This window comes from Ammospiza nelsoni, chromosome 1 (assembly GCF_027579445.1).
Source record: "Ammospiza nelsoni isolate bAmmNel1 chromosome 1, bAmmNel1.pri, whole genome shotgun sequence".
NCBI classification, from domain to species: domain Eukaryota; kingdom Metazoa; phylum Chordata; class Aves; order Passeriformes; family Passerellidae; genus Ammospiza; species Ammospiza nelsoni.
Window position 1 is genome coordinate 19141013 of NC_080633.1, and position 21126 is coordinate 19162138.

Below are 21126 nucleotides of genomic sequence, written 5' to 3' on the forward strand. Positions count from 1 at the left end.
GGAAAATTTCTGATCAGTTCTCAACACAGGTCCTAGATAGGCATAATTTAATGAAAATAATTCATTTCAGTTATTTTTGAATATTTGTGGAGTGAAATAACATGACTTTGTAATTAGCTCTACCTTTAAAAATATACCTCAGGCTGAACTCAGCTTACTTGATTTTAGTAAGATCTTCAGGATCTTCTAACTGAGACAAGGCTTAGTTTGACAGATGTGAGGATGGGGAGAAAGTCTTGTATAAGAGTTGCTTGTTTCTGTCTGATGACATTTGTATCTGAATATACTTTTGCACAGTGAGTTTGCCTCTTAGTGGTGTAGGGAAAAGTGAAAACTAGCCAAGACCATTTGTTGGCAAATGTAAAAATGATACTACTGTTCAAAATTTATAAATTCAGTCATAAAGTAAAATCTTTCTGTGTTTTCTTTTTTGGTGTGGTGTTTGTTTGTTTTAGTTGGTGGCCATCTATGAGGTTTTAAAGGATGAAGAAAGGAGGCAGAGGTGAGTTAAATTACACGGGTTTTTAAGTAAAGCATTCATACCAGTGCTATATTCAAGTTCTATTTGACTTAGTTGTAACACTTCAGATTATTCTTTTGCATAATTTCAGTTAGTAAAATCTATGTAATTGTTTAATTAAAGATTGTATATGGCTTAAATGGCAAAATGGTGTTTTTGCATGACATACTGTTTTTTCTCCTTTAAAATTAGTACTTGAAAACTTTGAAAGCTAGCTGTTATTTCAAGCAATTTTAAAAAATACTTAACAGCCATATCAGCTTTTTTGCTCAGTTGTCAATTTTTAAAAACTGTGATTAAAAAATATTGGCCATTTATTCAAATGTCAGTAATACCTCCCTGTATCAGTAAAAGGCTTGTTGCCTGATATTTAGGGATTATTTCCTTTGTATGCTGTCTTCAGCATTGTTTTCTGTTGCTTAGTTCATAGGTTTTTGGTTTTTTTTTCTTTCAGATGTAATAGTGGAAGCTTTTAAATATTTTTTAATAAATGCTAGTTGTCCTTGCTGGTTCAGGAGCTGTTCCAGCAGTACCTGAAGGGTAGGATAAAGAACTGGAAACCTGGGGCTAATTTACTTTCTGGAAGATTATTTTGAACTTTTTTTCCTGTTTTTAAAGAAATAGGAGTTTCAACCAATGATTATCAGAGAAACTGATACACTGAAAGACTTTTGCTTTTGGGTTGGTGTTTTAGTAGATCATCTTTCAGCTTACAAGTCTTTAAACGGGGTTTTATGAGACATTTCTTGAAGGGATTTTGTCTTTGTAGATGTCTTGGCAGGAGTCCAGGGTTTATAGTACAGATTATCTACTTTTTTGATAACCCCTTTTCAAGTGTCATGAAAATGTACTTCATGGAAGCACTTTTGGAAATTTGTGGGGTTTTTTATTGCATCCTTCTAAAGAGAATTTAATTGTGAAGTTACACTTAAGAAAAGTTTAAAAAATGTTAGCTAAATTATTTCAGGCCACTAAAAGTGAATTATCCCCCAGATCTTCCCAACTTTTTGTTAGTAGCGTTGTTTGCATGCACTTCAGATTGTTGTTTCTCTGAAACTTAGTTCCATCATGGAACTTGTAGGAATTTCCTTGCAGCTCTAATAGAAGCTTTCTGCACAAAACTGTGATGCAGTAGCTTGCAAAAACTATGGCTTAAGCCTTGCATACATTACAAACGTGACTAACTTAGTCAAATATTGTTAATTAGTGCATCAGTGATTAAAAGAAAAGTTAAAGCAGCAGCAGATTGTTCTGTCTTAGATTGATTTAATTGTCACTAACTTATTTTGTAAATAGACAATGTTTTATTTTTCTTGCTCAATGTGGATGTATGAGTGATACTGATTTTATAGTTGAATTAATAGAAATGTGGTGGATTAAACAGTGTTTACTTCTGGAGAATTTTCTGTAAATAATATGCAGACTTTAGAAATAACCTGTAGAGCAGAGCTGTATGGTCTCACTGCTTGCAAAGCCCTGTATTGATCAGGTTTATTGCCCAGTGTAATGATAATCTCTCAGCTGAGCGCGTAAATGGAGGGTGGCCTGTAAGGTGTTGTTGTAGCGCCTTTCTGATACAGGTCTTCAGTAAGTGTGATAGGAGCTGCTCTCCCTGTTGTATTGGTTCTGGTGTAAGGGAACTCGAGCCTTACTTGCAGCGGCACAGCAGAGGAAAGGGTGGGAGTTGCTACTTTTGGAATCTTTGTACTTTAAATGTTGATACTTGGTTTGAATTGCGTGAGGCAATGGGCAGAATGGGATAGGCTCAGAGCTGGCTCAGGGCCCTGCACTGGGCAGAAGCCACTGGAGCCTCATGCTGGCACTTGGGTGGGAATCCCTTCCCTGCACCTGAACGCTTTGGGGCAGGGTTTGTACCCCTGAGAGGAGAGCCAGCTGCAGGCTCCTGCTCTGTGCAGTGAAGGCAGCTGTACCTGGCTCTTACTGCTCCTCTCAAAGGTGGTGTGATCATTCCTGGTGTGTGTGCAGGGAGGGGAGCCAGCAAGAGCAGGAATAAGGTCCTGCACTCTACAGGGGAGTGATGAACTCATTTTGAAACAATAAAACCCGTTCTCCGTGAATGTCATTCTTGGTGAATGTCAGAGGTGTTATTCGTTTGTGTGACAACAGAAACAGTGTTTAAAAAGGCAGATCTGTTGGCCAGCTACATGTAATTATTTTTCTAAAGCCTTTGCATTTTCCTATGTATCAGTGAATTTTTACTTTATCTGATGGCAGAAGCCTTTGTTAAACTACTACAGTTACTCTACTGGCAGTGATATGACTGGGCTTTAAAACATGGTTTTCTTTTTGGAGAAAGTCATTTAGTTGCTCATGAAATATACCAGTATCATTATTAGTACTGCATAATATGGTAATACTGCCATGTTAGGACTTCTCTCCTACACACTTTTGAGTGAAACGTGATCAAAGCATTCAAATATTCTGACACTAAACATACATGCAGCATCATTTAATGTAGCACTGTTTAACATTAAATTATCAAATTAAACATTATTAAATTAAACATATATGCAGCAGAACACAATATTTTATGTTTTGTATACATGCACCAGTGTGAAATTCTACAGAAAATTTTATCTTTTGGGTATGTAGAGATGGGTGCATTTCCTGCCATACACTTCACCTTTAGGGCATTTGTTGGTAAATCAATTTGACAGTGATAAATTTTATTAGCCTTTGATTATCTTAGTTTATGAAAAATAATTTTATGCGCTTTGGTTAATTGTAATTAGACGGAAAAGAAATCTTAGGTCTTAATTTCATTGTTTGTTACCTCTTTAAGGAGCTTTTTTTACTTACCAGGCCTGTCCTCTGTAACAATGTTGGCTTGATTACAGGAAACAAAACATTTGCAAAGAGATCAAAATACACTTGTGTATTCTACTAAGATAGAAAGGTGTCTATCTTAGTACTCATTAATAATTAAATATCTGTATTTGTAGGTATAATTGTTCTGGCTGATGTTGTGCTGGATGTCTTTGACAGCTTGAGGAAAATAGGCCTCCCAAAATAAAAACCACCAGGGCAATCTTTCTGTAGTTCAGAATGGTCCTCATTAATTCAAGGTTATAGTATATGAACTATATCAGATCTCTGAAATTATTTGAAATATGAAATGCAGTGGCTCTCTTAAAGGGAAAAGTAAATTATAATTACATTAAGATGGATGATACTGTAATTAGTTACTACAGTTAATGGATTTTTTTACTTGCAATGTAATTGATTCACAAAGAACTCTAAAAAGTATTTTATGAAATAAAATAGAAAAAAAAGAAATGTTAATAATCTTGCAATTTGTTACTTTTAGTACAGGACTACCAAGTCTTTTATAGACTGCTGAGTTTTAAAATAAATACTCAGCATGGTTTTAAATGGGGAATGTGTTTGGCTTTCTATTTCTGTGCCGGTGCTTTGGGGTTTTTGTAGCTTGTTGACTGCTACATTTCAGAGACAACTGGTAGGCATACTCATATGTGAAAAATTTGCTGTATTCTGTGTGCATATGTTTGTGGAAGAAATCCTGCAAATGTATCTTTTCTTTTTAGCTTGTTTTTTTTCCTACATAGAGTTACAGTTAATATAGGTTGCCAAAAGAATGCTTTGTAATTAAATTCCAAATGTAGTTCTTGATGCACACGGATTAACTGTCTTTCATAGTTAATATAAGTGTCTATACAGGAAATCTTTAATGAGAAACTTACCTTTAATTGAATCGCATTTGAAATTTGAAAATTAAGATTTAAAAATTATGGGAGCTACTGAGCTTCAGTAGGATCATTTTCCAGTTGAAAACCTAAAAATCATTGATATCTTTATTTTTCAAATACAGAGCTTAATTACTATTGAAAGCAGTGATTTATCTTTTAACAGTATATATTCTAAAAAGTGGGTTATAATAGAAGCGATCTTCCCTCAAAATGGCCAGTCGTGTGAGCCATAATGCTCATTGATAGTAAAATCAATAGAGCATTGATTCCGAGCCTTAATCCGTGCGGGCTGTTGTTCGGAGCAGCCACGTAGCCTGGTAAATACCCAGGGCTGTTTAAAGCACTTAATGCAAGAGGCTCTGCTGTCTTCATTTATTTTTTCTTAACAGATAATTTATAACAGAACATGGTTGCCAAATGTTAGTTTGAAACCTTGGTTTACATATTACTGCGTTGTTACCATCAGTATATATGGACTTTATTTCATCGGTAGCCACTTTTTCAGTGCATCAGTTAACAACCCTTAGTATATAAGAAGTCAACAGCTTAATAAATGTATATTGAATTAGGTTGTACATGTATTTCTCTGAAGATTTCACAGGAAAAGCATCTTATATAAAACCTTGTTATCAACCCAATTTGTTTTAAAGATAGTTCTATTTCTAAAATATTCTCTTCTATTATCATTAAAGTCTTGTAAATGTCGTAATATTTTTAAAGGCTAAAACATCTAGTTATTTCTTAAACAAAAGTTAAGTAGAAAGTTTAATTTTAAAATAACATCATAAGCAATTTTTCTGAGCAGAGTTTGTATTAACGTGTCAGTAGTTAATTTGTTTTGACTTACTGGGAAAGGGAAGAAGTTATTAGTTCAAATTTTACAATAATAGATCTTAACTTTAGTATTCTCATTGTTTTAATGGAAGATAGAATTTTGTAATATGAATTTTACTTCTTGTATCATCCAGAATACAGCAGAATCCTGAGGTGTTAAATCTTTTATGCAGACATAATGGTGCCAACTTGAACAAATGTTTCATCAGAGGTTAGCTTTTCAGATACGCACTATAGTAAGGTATATTTTTTTAGTTGAAAACCACTGCTTCTTTTTCTGCTTAAAACGAATTTGCTTTTGGAAATAATTTTTTTAGTACATCTCCAAGGTATCAATTTAATAACTATCAAAGTAGCTAGTGCAGTTGTTGCATTTAAATTGATTTACATGTCAAGACTGGCAGTTTAGCAGCTGCGCTATTATTCCTGGATTGGTCAATTTACTTGAGAAAAACCTACTACTGAGTTCTACTGACCTGCATGACAATATAGGCCCTATTTCTATTCCTGTAATTAGGCCTGCGACTAACTCAGAATATTTTTAATTAAAATATTTTGGTCAATGTGTTGCACCAAATTAGGCCTTTCAGTGCAGATTTAATTCTGGAAATGGTGTGATTAGAATATGTAATGAGTTGTGTTCAATTTAAGATTAACAGGTTGTGCATCTTGAACATACAGATTTATGAGTTTACTGGAGAGATTTTTTGTTTGAAACTTTATTCTGAAGAGTTAATTTTAAAAAAAAAGTATTTGCATCTTTGTGGTTTATTTTTAAATTGTTAAAATCCTGTAAATAGAGGACCTCAGACATTTCAAGATACTTCAAGACATTTGTGTGAAGGAAAAGGGATTGTCATAAAATAGTTTCTGTGGAGTTGGTAGGGTTAGTAATTAAAAAGTTTTAAAATAGATTGATTTTTCACGACAATGTTTCAAATAGAAAATCAAAAACTGGTGAACTTCGTTTTCAAACATCAATATCAAGCCTCTAATTTAAGCTCTTATCTTACAAAGAAGGTGTGATAAGTCTGCCGTGTTTTTACCTAATGGATATTGTGGTACTGAAGGAGAAAAACAAAAAGCAGAGATGCTTCTCCCCTCCCCCCAGCACTTGTACATTTAATTTGTAAAAGAAAAAAGGGTTTCTAGTGTTTGAGACATTTGTTCTTGGCTACCTCTTTAGTTGTTCGTGGGTTGTTACTTTCTTCGATCAGTGAGACCTGCCCACTGATTACGGAGCACGTAGAACACATTTCTGGAAGTCTCTTACTTCAAAAGTGAATGAACTTGGGAGGGGAGGGGGGCAAGGGTTACAGGAACATTTGAATTTTTTTTTCCCCATGCCCCAGTGTTTGGAGCCTGTTTGTTTCCACATGCAAGCCTATCTGCTGACAAAACAAGGCATTACTCTCTAAAAAAAAAAATTACTAAATGATCTTTTGTGCGTATTATTCAAGCACTCTGTGGATTATCTTTTGTTTTATAATTGGATGGTTTGGCTTATTTCATTTTTAGCTCTCCATGAAAGCCTGTTATGTTTGCTACTGTAGGTATGATGATATTCTGATCAATGGACTACCAGATTGGCGACAGCCTGTGTTCTACTACAGGCGGGTGAGAAAAATGAGCAATGCTGAGCTGGCATTACTCTTGTTCATTATACTCACAGTGGGTCATTATGCTGTGGTTTGGTCAATCTACCTGGAAAAACAGCTGGTAAGTATTGGTAATAAATCAAACTTGCTTCAGTTATTACTACTGAATTTCCCGTGGAAGTTCACATATATAGATAGATACCTCTGCCACTTGCCCTGGTTTTAATTTGGACTTTTCATATTTTAAAAATATTATATTTAAAATGATAATAATTACAGAAGGAGATATTCAGCATTTCAGAAATGGTAATCTAAAAACTACTTAATTTTTCTAGATTTGGTAATAAATTGCAAGAGCTAGTCCTGGGTTTTTATCTGGTAGGAAGAAGAGAAAAACGATAATTTGTTGATGAAGAATCATATGCTACTGTAGTCATATCTAAGGTTTAAAAGTAAACAGGCTTTATTTGTTTAAAAGTCATATTTGATTTGCCGTTGTTCTAAGCTAAGTGCTTTTTTGTTTTGGGGTTTTTTTAACAGGGTGGGAATTGGTAAGCAGTATAAATCACGTTTTTTTAATAGTTTTATTTTTTGTCATATAAAAGTCTGTTGCACTTAGTAGACTAAGAAAAAAACTAACCATAACTTGAAAAATATTCATACATTAGCATCTATTTACTTTTTTATTTTCCACTGCATTATTGAAGTTGATGAATGAGAAAGGAGGCAAGTTGAATGCTTTCTCCTCTTGGAAAACTTTGATTGCTATGGAGATACACATGAGTGACAGAACTGGACTTCATGTGTGTTTAAAGACTGGATACCATGGCAACAGTTATTGTTAAGATAGATCATTTTACTTAATCATGTAGGACCCCAGATACATTTGCATAAATGCTACTCTAGTGTTTACCCTTCACAGAAGAGTCCCAGTAACATTTGTGGTTTACATGCTAATGATAACCTGTAACCGTAGTTCTTTCTACATCAAGGATGAACTGCTTAGCAGAAAAAAGAGGGAAAAGAAGAAAAAAACAGGCAGCAGGAGTACAGATGAAGCCAAACTTGCTGCTCTAGACAAAAATGAAAGGTGGGAAAGAACTCTCTTGTTTTGTGCATTTTAAAACATTCTGTCAGCTACTGATTCCCTTCTCTCATTTTCTTTTTGCATCTTTGAAATACTCTGTGAGAAAAACAACTGTATTTGTAGTAACAGCCATTGCTGATGTAAAGTGTGCCAGTGTAGATGTGTTTTCAAGTTTGGATTTGTAAATAAACACATGGTGTTTATTCAGCAGATCAATAATCATTGAAAGATTAAGGCTGAATTAAAGGCTTCTGTGTTATAAAAAGGGTATTCTTTTTACAGGTTGATTTTAGGAGATTTTAGAACTTTTTCCCTCGTTAAGGGTTTTTGCCTTTGATTACAGTTAACAAATTTCGATTTATTTGAGCTTCAATTTATTCCTTTCCAAGCAAGGAGTTCTTATGGGGTTTTAATGCTTGTCTGATTAAATGCTTTTTATCTGATTAACTTAAAAAATGAGTGTGTTGGTAAAAGCTTCTAACACATTGTTTGTCAAGGAACACATAAGGAAATAGTGACTTTCAGGACACTCCAAAAGATAGCACTATTTCTTCTATTGATTCATAGAAAGAAATAAAGGGTTTAAATAGTTCACACAGCAGGGGCATGAACTGGATCAATGAGGGATGGAGATCAGAGACCATTCTGCCTGTCGTCTTTCTTGATGACATCAGTGAGTAATGCTCCAGTGAACTGCAAATGACATTAATTTTTATGTATTGTTTTGTTTATGCTACAGTCTTCATATCTGGTTGTCAGCACCCGTGAACACTTGGTTGAAGCTTGAGTGGTTTTTTGGTTTGGTTTTTTATTTAAACTGAAGTGATCATGTGGCTTATGAATTTATTTTCTTGAAGAAAAGTCCTTTTAGAAGATCAAAATAGAGAAATTATTCTAAGTTAGCTGTTAGATATTTTGAATTAAATGTTTAAAATGTATCTTTATTATTATGTAGTCAGACATTTTATGGGAGTTGACGAGAGCTTAAAGGATAATGGGAAAGTTCTGGCTTTGAGATTGTGTGGCAATAATGAAAAACCTACCATTTTATTTGACTGCAGGGTACTGGACAAACCACAATGGCATGACTTACTTCCATGCAAGCTGGGAATATGGTTCTGTCTCACAGTGAAAGCTTTACCTCAGTTATTCCAGGTAACAGTAATGATGTTAAATTGTGTTACCTAATTTTTCTTGATGGTGTTATTATGCATAATCAGATGTGTAGCACTTGTTCTTAAATAATCTTTTGGCTCAAACACATAGCATATATATATATATATATATATATATATATATATATATATATATATATATATATATATATATATAAAGAAATTACTCTTTGGAGGCAAATTTGATATCAAAAGTTCATGGAAATATGAATGTATTTTAAATGCATATTAAGCTTAACAAGCTAGGGAAGCAGTTTCTGTTAGGCAAAACTACAGAATAAATGATGGAGGGTTGAGGCGGAGATGGATGTATATCCATCTAATTAGGAATACCAATGTTTAAGTGATGTTAACAAAAGTACTTTAATCTCAAATCAACAAATGCTGTACTTTCATAGCAAATTTTAATATGCCATTTAAATTTGGGATAACAGTGAAATTACTTTTTTTAATGGAGTTTTTTTCTTTAATTTATTGGATAATGATACAAATTGATACCTGAAATTGCTGAAGTAAAATAACAAAGGTATGGTTGTCATTTAGAAACATCAATGTGGCAGCCTTGCTCATAGTTATTGTGTTTTAATCAAATACTATCAACAGTAAAATCTAGCTGGCATTCAACCAATGGAAGTATTGTCAGATTAGTTACCAGAATAACTTTTTTAATATCACCTGCTCTTTCTTGGCATCTTCCTTAAATACAGTATTTTGTTTTTAATACCTTTGTCACTGGTAATAAGGATCAGGCAATGTGAGATGGATTTTTCTTTGATTTACAGAAATATTGAGTATTGTTTTAAAAGTGTAAGTAGTACAAATGGCATCAGTATTTGGGGTTTGTCTCTATTCAAGCTAAAAAAGACTATAGTTATAATTCCTACTCTGTTATTTAAACCCTTGTAAAAGTTACAAATACAATAATGCCTGGTCTTCCAGCATCCATTTTTATAGCTTTTAACTTTTCCTACAAACAGAGCCAAAGTTAATCGCTCTCTGTCACTTAAAATTTTCATCGGAACTTTGGGGCTGTTTTATTAAAAAAAACCTTTATTTTTACAAGTTTGTAATACAAGTTGATTATGCTTAATCAACTGTTGTGTCCAAATTAAGCTTTGATGTTCATTGCTCATCAAGGTGAGTCAGATAGAAAATAATTAGGATCAGCTAACTTTGTTGCTGCATTTTTGAAACTTTATTCGTAATTATAGTACTTCTCCTTTTGCTTTAATTGCAAAATTTTAAAAAGATCACACAATATAGTAAGATTAGTGAATAATTGAAAATTAGAACTATTTATGGCTTCTTATAATTTTTATTATATTAAAATAGTGTTATGTCAGTATAGTAGGTTTCAGGTTTGTTCAAAAAGCAGCTCCTATGCCTGTCAGAATTGGCAGAAAATAAATAGAACAAAATGATATTTCATGCTTTGTTGGACTTAGCCCCTGTTTGGATTCCTATTCCATTGAATTAATAGTAGGGAAAAAAGCTGTCCAGTAACTCCTGGAATATTTGAGACCATCAAGCAGGGGTTTGGTAGCAGGGAAAGCATGTTGTGGAGGAATTCAGAGCAGGAAGGCTTTGAAGCAAAGAGCAAGGAAAGAGACAGGGGTTCTAGAGGAAAATGGCCCATATAGAAATGACACTACTGCTGAACTGCAGGGTATGTTTTGTTGTTGTTTAATGTGACCTACTAGTTACATGAGTTTAAATGTACCAAACTATAAATAATCTTCAATGTTAAAACTATTCAGGACTTCAGGTGACTGAAATAAATTATTCTGGCTTATTATTTATTGATTAGTAAACAGTACTTAAAGAAGTATCACCTTTTCTGAAGAGCATAAGAGCAGTTGGAGCTGTGTTCTGAAATGACAGTTGAAAAGATATCTGGTGTGTTGTAACCACCTTGACAGAGAGACCTCTGGGTTCTTTTTTATTTTGATGTATATTTAACATTTTGGCAAGATCTGCCTTAATGACCAACATGGAGCAAAAAGTTATCCGTACTTGTAAGATTATACCCTGGTACAGAGGTCCTGTTTTAAATCTGAGTGCTTTATTCTTCAGTAATACACAGGCTTGAGATTTCAGGGTACTTAATACTTTTAATAAAAGTAAAATCACTAGGGCAGAAGATGAAAGATCCTACAGATACTGAGTAGTGTTACGTGTCATGTTGCAAGTGATTGACATCAGGATGGATGCCACAGATTTTAGTTGTTTATTGTTTTAATCTAAATTATTTCTCCAGTCATTTAAGAGCCAGCAAATAATTTTCAAAATCTCTCATTCAGTTGCAACAAATCCAATTGTAGATGAATTTGTGAAAATGCATCCATATTTAAAGGAACCATGTTTGGGACAGAAAAGGGGAAAAGTTAGCAATGCTTTTAGGTGACTGTTGCTCTGCCACTGAGTTTTTCAAAGCCCAGCCAGTAAAACAGCTGAACTGTTTCCTCAAACTAACAAAACAGAAGCACAATGCCTGTAACAGACACAAGTTCTTCCTCAGAGGAGACTTTATTAAAAAAATCCCAAAACTAATCAAACATAACAGCATAACAACAATAGCAACAAATAAAACTTTTTAGCCCTTCTTGTATTGATTTTTTTTTTTTTTTTGCCTAGCATCCATCTCTCCCCCTATTAGTTAATGTGAATATTCTTCTTGCAACAGCTGTGTCTGAGGATTCAGGTTGCTGAGCTTCTGCTCATGCCTGGCTCTCATTTATCCAATTGAGTGTCTTTCTCCTACTTCCCTTCCTCCTTCAAAATGTCAGATTTCAGAAGGAGGCACTTAAAATAATTAAGGTGGGCCTTCACTAAAGAAAAAATGCTTTGTTTGCATGCCCTTGTGATGGCCTATGCTATTTTATTGTAGCCTGCATTTTATGTCAAGAAATTGGAAGAAAAATGTGAGGGGAGGATGAGAGAAACTTAAGAAAATGAGCAGGTTTTTTAAACTGTTGAAAATTGTATTTTGAGAGAAACTACATATATTTTTATATCCACACACTGAGTTTAGTTAAATTTAGTAGTGAAAACAGCATTTTAAAGTTTGTTTGAAGAACCAAAGGGAGAAAAATACATAAAATGTATCATAAATCAAATATGTGCGCTGTGAAGGAAACATTAAGTGGAGTGTAAATTACATTGCCTATTACCAAGTTTAATTCTTATAATGTAGGATAAGAAAAAAAAAGAAAAAGAATGAAAATTGTTTCTAAGGCCATCTTAGCTAATGCTTTCATGAAAATGACCTGGAAAAAAACAATGTATTTAAAAAAAAAAAAAAGAGATCAAAACCCCCCAAAAACTCAATTAAAATGCTTGTTGAAACAGAAATTTCTTCTTAGAATGAAATAAACCAGCTACATGTGGTGTACAAGAATTTCAGTTCAAATTGTGTATGTAATACAGTTGTGTTAAGTGTACTTATGTTTTGAGGGAGAGCTGCCAGAAGTAAATTGCAGTTTATTCCAAAAGCAGCTGACTAGAGGATGGTTTTTTTGGATGTCTGGACATATAACTTAAGAAAAGTGGCATTTTTGAAAAATGTTTTTAATTATTCTTCATGAAATTTTTCCTTCAGAAAACAGAAGATAGGCATGTTTCTTAGTGGTCCTGTCGACTTTACCTCCACACTGGTGTGGTGAAGTTTAGCAGTGAATGTCTTTATTTTTACACCGACTGAATTGTGAGCCTGCTGTTGTCCTGAGGGTAGTGGAGCAGAAAGCATTTTTATTTGTTTCAACAGAAATGATTTCTTGTTAAGAAAATAAAGTTTCCTTCTTCTATTGTAATCCTGTAGGTGCAGAGCACACACCCTCACTGTGAGCTGGTGGGAGAACTGGTGGCTCAGCAGTAACGAGAAGCCAGTTTGAGCTCAATACATAGTTGCACTGGATATTATAACCTAGTGAGATTATCAACAAAGCTTTCAATTACAATTGAAACTTGTGTTTATAAAGACCTTTGTGTAGCACAAAGTGAATTAAAACAAAAAAGCCAGTAATTTATTTTTATGTAGACTACCAGATGGTAATTACTGTAGCAGATTTAGTAGTCTGGAATAGATTCAAACTAGTGACCCAGAGGTGTTTAATTTCTTGGCATTTTTCCCTCAGGTTTTCTTTTAATCCATGATCACAATTCAACACCTGTTTAGAGATGGTTCAGCTTTGGCCTTAAATGGATTGGCAATGTGTCATTAAACTCAAGAAGCTTTGCCAGCAGGGCATCTCCTTTGGCAAGTTAGCTTCCAAGCAAGATTTGATTAGGTCAGCAAATGTATTTGTGAGTTGTTTCTGTCTTCACATGTGACTTTATATGAAATTGTGTGAGATTAAAACAAAATTTATTGCATTTAATAACATATGTCTTTAAAAAAAAGAATTATTCAAGTCAGTAAGGTTAAATATCTCTCTATTTCCCAGCTTTACAGGGTTTTGAGGGTTTTGACATGTTCCAATTTACTGTAGAGCACCAACGTTGGTATAATTTGTGGGGAGCGAGCAATTGCAGGATGTGTGGCACGAGTGATTGCCCATTTGCTCTGTTTCTTGCTATTTCACAGCTGTTGGGAGAACCAAAGTAAGGATGAAGCTCTTGACCCTGAGGTCAATTAGAAGCTTAGAAGCAGGTCAGAGGAGAGTGGATGATGAAACAAGTATTCTGGATATATGCAAGTGAGCAAAAATAATTTGTGTCTAACAGGGTAATGCTTGAGGCTCTGGAGGAAGAATGTGCTGCAAAAATACTAAAAGTTTTAAATAAATGTAAGAGAGTGAAGAAATTTTATTTTAATTGCCTGCTGTGCTGTGGCAGCTTCTTTATATCACTGTAAGTCCACATGTCCTACCACACGAGCTGGTGTGTAGGAGGCAATACTGGCTCTCAATTATTGCTGCTGGTCTGCTGTGGTATGAGGCTTCATGGGTGTGAAATGGGTCCCAGAGAGGCCTTGCAGCACTGACCTCTGTTTCCCCTTCTGGCTGCCTTTGTCTCCCCACCGGGCACATGGAATTCCCAGCAGAGCCTGCAGTGGCACAGCCAGCTGCTGGTCACACGGTGCAGGGCTGGGAACCGCGCCACAACTGCCCACGGCTGTACACAGCTGAAGAGCCTCCCCACACCTGGGATCATTCTGCAGGCAAAGCAGGATTTTTTGATTATAAAGGAGGAAGTAATGCAATTCCTATTTGTTTATTAGATTGCCTTTGGGCAAAAAGGTAAAAATGCCAAAGAGGAGTATAAATCGTAATGTTCAACTTTTTTTAAAGCATTATTTCTTACCATAACCCATTAATATCACTAGTACAGAATCCTATCCTAAGAGTATTTTTGCTTTGGTGTAATGGCTGGAATTTTTATTGCATAGAAATAGTAAATTGAAGGAGGACTGGTGGAGTAAATTTAATTTAACTCCTTTTTTCTCTCTTTTTAATACAAATTGCTTATAATAATACTGTGCTCAAAAAGACAAAAAAAATTTGGTTCAATAGCTCCATTAAAGTATTTTTTATGTAATAAAAATTAGTCCAAAGAAAATTATTTCAGTATACTGACTTTAAGTATGCTTGTGAGAATTTTTTTTTCAGTTAAGTGTGCATTTTGTTTGTATCAGTCTTATACCCAAGGAACTAAAATGTGAACTATTTCTATCACAAAATCTGAAATTAAGATTCTCATACAGCAAATTGTTTCAAGTTGTTTGCTTCTTTTTCCTAATCTCCAGTTTCTTTTGAGGTAGACCAGAAAGCCAGGAGAACTTAATATTTACTGGAGAGGAAAATACCCAAACAACGAAAACCCAAAAACCACAAAGCAAACAAACCAGCAAAGCCTCATCACTCTCCCCAAAAATCAAGGAGAAACCAAAATGACTGAATCTTACTCAGAATGGAAGTTTTTACTTCTAGAGTTAGTACAGTTTGAATAAACACTGTATCTCTTGATTTAAAAGCAACAAACAAAAAAACACCTAAAACCCCAACCAAGACCTCAAACCCTAAAACAAACAAATGAAAGAAACCCTTCAAAGTTCAGTATCAGGGATTTCTGTATTTCTGTATAACTCAGGCTCAGCTTTGGACAATCTCAATTTAATAACATGAGATAATACTGATATAAAGCGAGAAACTATATTTTGAAGAATTTTTCAGTATTCTTCATTCTTATTTGTGGTTAAATGTGACAGTAATCACCGGATTTTCCTATATGTGACAGTTTAAATATAATTTAGAAATATAGCAGAATTTTGCATTTCAAATACATTCTTTTTTTCATTCTGTTCTTTTTTGGAAAGTATATATTTGAACTTATAATAAACTAGCATATATCAGCCCTCTTCTTTATTCTTTATGCTTAACTAATTACATGTTATACTGCTTTAGTGATGAGAAGAAATAATGTATTTGTTTTGGTGAGTTTTTTTGAAAATGTCTTAAACTCCTGCAAATGAGAACATATTTCTGATTAGGTAAGATGGAGTTTTAGTTAGAGCTTTGTATTTGTTTCTCTTTTCTCTGTATCTTTCCGCCCCAGAAATATGAAATTATTACTTTTCTTACCTGTATTATGTCTTGAAGGTGAAGTATACATTAAGTATAAAATGTTGATGTTTTGAGATACAAAATTGTTACTGAATCATGGGGAAGGAATATTAGATTGAAAGAGACTATATCTGTATTGTCAGTGTCTTTAGGGCCCTAAAATGCTTGTATTGGGACAAAATGACTGCTTATATGTATCACTTCGGAAAAGTAAAAAATCTGAGCATAAATCTGTTTTGAAATACTTACACTACCAAAACTGAATATTCTTGAAAATTAATATTCCTGTTTAGACTCATTGAAAGCTAATGAAGTATGAATTGAAAGGGGCTTATTCACATTAAGACAGAACTTTTCTTCAAAGAACTTCCTATGTTAAATGTTTTTCCAGTGGTTTTTAATTTTGACCTATAAGGTCTAATTCACATAAAATTTGTGTCTGTGATCACAGTCTTTACTCAGGTATGCCTTTTAATTGTTTACAACCTGTAGAGCCATGCTTATTTTTTATGGGATGGATTTGATTTTCAAATCTTCAAAATCCATTTTGAGTTAAGCTTTTTGTTTTTTTTTTTTTTCTTTGCTTTTCTTTATATGTATACATTTGTGTATGCTTCAAAGTGTGTACTTTCCCCTTTTTTTTGTTATTATGGTCACAGCCATAATAATCTTACTGATAAGAAAAAAGACTGATGCTGCCTTTGTTACCTGCATATTACTCCATTTGTAGTGATAATCCATTCTATATCTATAAAGCAACAATTCTACCATATTTCATTTACGTGCTTCTGACTAGTTTTCTTTGTTGTTCAGCTATTGTGTCTCATTTTCATCTGAGCCACATTTCCAATTGTTCTGTGATTGACGTGCTGGAGAGATTGACAGTTACCCCCTAGTGCCTGCTGTCTGGAGATCCCACAAGCAATAATGGATTTTACACCAGAATTTAGCATCAGATATTGGCTTTCAGTGTCAAATGGGTTAAATTTAAATGCCAGTTAATTGTAGCCATTTTGAAATCATAGCCTTAAACAAAAGTGGTTTTTGGATATCCATAAGTCTGAGTCCTGTGTATGCCATGCAACCAGAATGTCTCAAACTCAGCAGAAATGAACTATTACATTTATGGCTGTTTCTGTTTCTTAACTTTTCAAGTGGGCCAAACCTTGACAGTACAAGGAAAGTTTCCAATGTGGTAGGGAATTCTTATTTCAGGTAAACCAATAAGAGAACCAATGCTGATAGTAATTTTGTGATTCAAATATGTCTCTGTTAATGCTAGTCCTGCTGTAACTACACCTTTTTTTAGCCACAAGTCTACTTAAAAAAAAAAACAACACTTTTTCCCAATCCTAAAAGTATTAGCATGTGAAACAGTCTCTTCTGTTATGTTCCACAAGCAAAAAGTTATGTAAACCTTTAAAATTATTTTTGTGCAGAGATTTCCTACATAAAACTGGCAAAAAAACCCCAGAACTTGCTATTTCCTGTACCCAGAAAAAAAAAGAAAAAAAAATTTGTAAGAGGAGTTTTGGAAGGAGGTGGAACTTTACTGAACTTTTGTGGGAATTTGTCAGAGTAGGTCTTCAAGCATCCTGACCTAATCAATGAGATATCTCCAAACCACTACAAAGTTCTGCTCAGAGCTTGGTCATGATTCCTGTCACATGCTATCCTTCAAGTAGCTTTGAAAGGGTAGATGCAAGTGTAACATAAAGAAGAATAACTTTGCAGGGAGAGTGGGATGATTTCTACCATTAGGGTCAGTGGTAATGACTGCTTAGCTCAGATTTTTCTTTTCAAGATTTCTTAAGGAGTCTTTTTCATGTTGATGATACCAGGTTCTGTTTAAAAATAGTTGAAATTATAAAAAATGTTTACTACCATTTTACAATACATTCTGCATTCAAATTTAAGTTACCCTTTATCTGTAAAAAGCAGTACTGTTAGTGTAATAATACCAAAAACTATTTTTGGGTAAAAAGATCTAAGATTAGGTCTATCTAATACTATAATTAATATTTGTGTAATACAATAGACATTCTGTGTGTTTGATAAAGATAAATAACAATTTCTCTATTTCAGCTTTTCTATTATGGATTCCTTGTTTTTGAATGAGTATAGAATTCTCTTTAACTGGTGAGAGTAAGGAAACTTTTCAGCAATCTGGTTGTTCATATTGGAAAGCTTTCAACAGAAATCTATAATAACTCATTCATCAGATTTTGGAAAGGTGTACATTATTGTGGTGTATGTGTGACAGGACTTCTAGTTTTATGTGTACATTTACTTTATAGATTTCAGATTAGAATCTAATCCTTGGAGGGGAAAAAAAAGTATATTTTCAACACTTTATTAGCAATGTAGAAGTTGTTATAAAAAAAAAAGGGGAGGGGGGAACAAGTTGGCGCATGCAGTTAGTGTTACCTTAATGAGTTCACATTAAGGTGATTGCTGCATAGCACTTGCCTTTGTTTGTCCCTGCACTCACTACTCTAATTAAAAACATCTTTTTCTGCCTTGAACTTCCAGATTGCTGATTTGAGCAAAGTGGGTGCATGCTCTCTGCAAAGCTGAGGTAGTTTCTCCAGCCATTTTGCTTTTCAGGTTGTCAATGAGCATCAGAGTCTATATTATCAACGCTATCACATTTGAGCCTTTATTACACAAATTATATGTTTTAGACTGAAAATTGCTGTAACTCAAGGAAACAAATATATCTTAATTTTTTTTCTGTGAGGTTAAGTGAGAACTTAAAACAGAGCCATTGCAATTACTTGTTTGTATAAGGATGCTAATGCCATTGCAACGTTTTCTTAAAGGATGCCAGACAATTATATGTAGAATATAGAGAAACAAAAATGAAGGAGAAAGAAGATGCCCTGGCTAAGGCTGAACTTGAAACACTTCAGAGTGAGTTTTTACCACTGTCTTAATAAACAAAGATGTAATACAATATACCTTCTACACTGGATGTATATGAACACTTTTCTAATCTTCTAAAATACATGCTTTATATATTTCTCTACTGCTGTTAAAATTAAATAAGCTTTTAATTTTGTGGCTGATTTTGCAGTAGGCTGCTGGTTTGCTCCTGTAGAAACATGCAACTCAGGTGATCAGTTAGATTATAGCAAGAAGAACGTACCTTGCTAGAAATGTTGCTTTATGGGAGGGGAAGATAGCAGATGTACTGTACATTTTCAGAAGTGACCTCTTGGATTTTTGAGCATTTTTCTATTCTCATTGTTTGTAAATTTTTTAAAAAATAATGTGTTTAATAATTCTTTTGTTCATTTTGAGTTGATTTTTGTGATAGAAAGTGACAATTATTTGAATTTCCAAAAGGATGGATGCAGACTTCAGAGGTGGATTTGTGCTATTGTTCAAATAAATATTTAAAGTTTTTATACTCTTATAAAATAAAAGACCAGACAAGGCAATTAACATTTCCTTTAATGAAGCATTTAGAATAATTATAGGTGGCTTTTCCTTTTCTTCTTTCAGTTATTTGCTTTTCACAATGATTAAACCTACCCTCTTCTGAAGACAGTTTTAACAGTTTTTTGTCTGTGTTTGTATGTGCATGCTTGCTTTATTTACTGTACTTAAGTGCATGCTTTTAAGTTCCTTTATTCTGACAAGTGCATTGAGTGCTTTGTGATAATTTAGTAGCTTGGAGTAAGAATCAGCCTTTAGGTACTTAAAATACAGCTGCATTATTTATATTTACAAAGTAGCTAAATTTTGTAAAATCGGCGAAGAGATCCAGTTCCAGCAATAGTTCCCAACTGATCAGTAGCTGAATCTATTTTGGGAAAATGGATAACATTCAGCATCTCAGTGAGCATCATGGGCCCTGGCCAAATCTAGCAAAATAGTGCATATAATGCTTGTTAGGAAGGCCTGCCATTATGTTTGAGATACCTACCACAAAATGAGTCCTTGAAAAGGGTCTTGACTCCGGTTATTAAAAGCTTGTTAAATTGTCAGATAGTAATGTATTACCATTGTTCAAAATAGCTGGCATGCATTCCTCATTGAAACCTGGGAACTACTGTGAGTTTAAAAAGGACTAGTTCTTGAAAACAAAAGTGCAAATGAAAGTGTAACGTTATTAACATCATATTGTGCACGTTCCTGTGTGTCACTGAAAGGCCACATGTGAAGTTTTAAGTATTTCCCTGCTGCCAGGTGTGTTGTGAGAGTCACTTTTTAAATTGTTACCTCCATTAGCAGTGCCCATCCCTGAGAGGCACAAGTTTGGCCTTCCAAGTCACCCCTGACCTCTCCTAGAAACACCACCCTGTCCCCTGTCACGCTGCTGGGTGCCCCACGGCATGACTGCTGTGTCTGCCAGGTGACCCAGTGTCACTGGTGTGACTGCCACGTCTGCCAGGTGACCCAGTGTCACTGGTGGGTGTGACTGCCATGTCTGCCAGGTGACCCAGTGTCACTGGTGTGACTGCCACGTCTGCCAGGTGACCCAGTGTCACTGGTGTGAGCAGGGGCCAGGCCTCACTGGTGTCACTGGCATCCTGCCCTCCCCTTGTAGGCTTGCTGGGAGGGAGCAGGCAGGATTGAGAATCACCACCTGTAATCAGCAGAGTTTGAGATTTGGCATGGAATTATTTGGTCAGCCATAGCAGTGCTATAGCTGGGCAGCAGAATGAGCTGTCAGTTACCTTTTTTTCTAATAAGTAAGACTCCCAAGAGAGAAACAAGAGATGCATCCATGTTACTGTAGGCAAAAAAAAAAACTACATCGTTTTTAACTGAAGCTTGCATGCAAAGCATCTGCTAAATTTGCTTATTTCATTATGTTGCTCTGCATTGTCATATCACAATTAGCATAGAAAGGTTATAAATCACCAAATGTGCATTTTGTTTGCCCCCATTCTTCTTAATTTTAGACACTATCTCTGGGATGAGAGGTCATAATAAAGGTTCTGTTTATTTAATTGAGTAAACATGTATCTCATGCTGATTAGCAATAGCTGTTTTACGGTGCTTGTTTTTTTCATGCCCTGACTGCTGGTTTGCCCCCTTGTCTGTCTGCTTTCCTGCTGAAACTGTGCAGTATTCTGTAGGCAGCTTGAACTAAAACCAGAGTAAGGTACTGAAGGAGGAAAATGTAGTTTGCTGAACAGGAAAGAGAGGACAGTGTTGAGATGTCATTAAAGTTCTATTTTTGGGAAGGAGTGTGAAAAAATAATTTCTTGGTAAGTTAATATTATGCACTTTTGATTTATTTTTCTGGCACTTTTGCAGTGTTTCTTATCACTTCTCAATCCATCCAAAACTGTCATTACTATCTTAATAAAATATAGCAACTTTACCTTACAAAAACAGAGCAACTTATAATACAGTCTTAGGTTTCTAGGAAATGGGGTTTTGTAGGAATTACAGGGACCTGTATATTTTAGACACAGAAGTAGAAATTGTTTGCATTACTTTTTCTGATGCATTTTTCACATTTAGATGGAAGAACACAAAGTTTTATTTTTAAATGGAAGTCCTTTAATTAATAAACTTTCTTCCAACTTTTCCCTCTTCTGTGATGTCACGTGTGTGATCCCTGCATCAGGGAGTGGTTCCCTCCCAATGGATAGCCCTGTTCCTCA

General features: G+C 34.5%; 1 protein-coding gene across 1 annotated transcript in view; it reads left to right on the top strand.

Moving 5' to 3' along the window:
• The window catches only part of DNAJC1 (DnaJ heat shock protein family (Hsp40) member C1), a 107649-nt gene that overhangs the window by 37895 nt on the left and 48628 nt on the right, over nucleotides 1-21126 (top strand). Inside the window, exons 3-7 of the mRNA XM_059471988.1 lie at nucleotides 456-502; nucleotides 6636-6801; nucleotides 7673-7770; nucleotides 8829-8922; nucleotides 18325-18415. Coding sequence (XP_059327971.1) covers nucleotides 456-502; nucleotides 6636-6801; nucleotides 7673-7770; nucleotides 8829-8922; nucleotides 18325-18415 — 496 coding nt within the window. The remainder of the gene's footprint in view (nucleotides 1-455; nucleotides 503-6635; nucleotides 6802-7672; nucleotides 7771-8828; nucleotides 8923-18324; nucleotides 18416-21126) is intronic.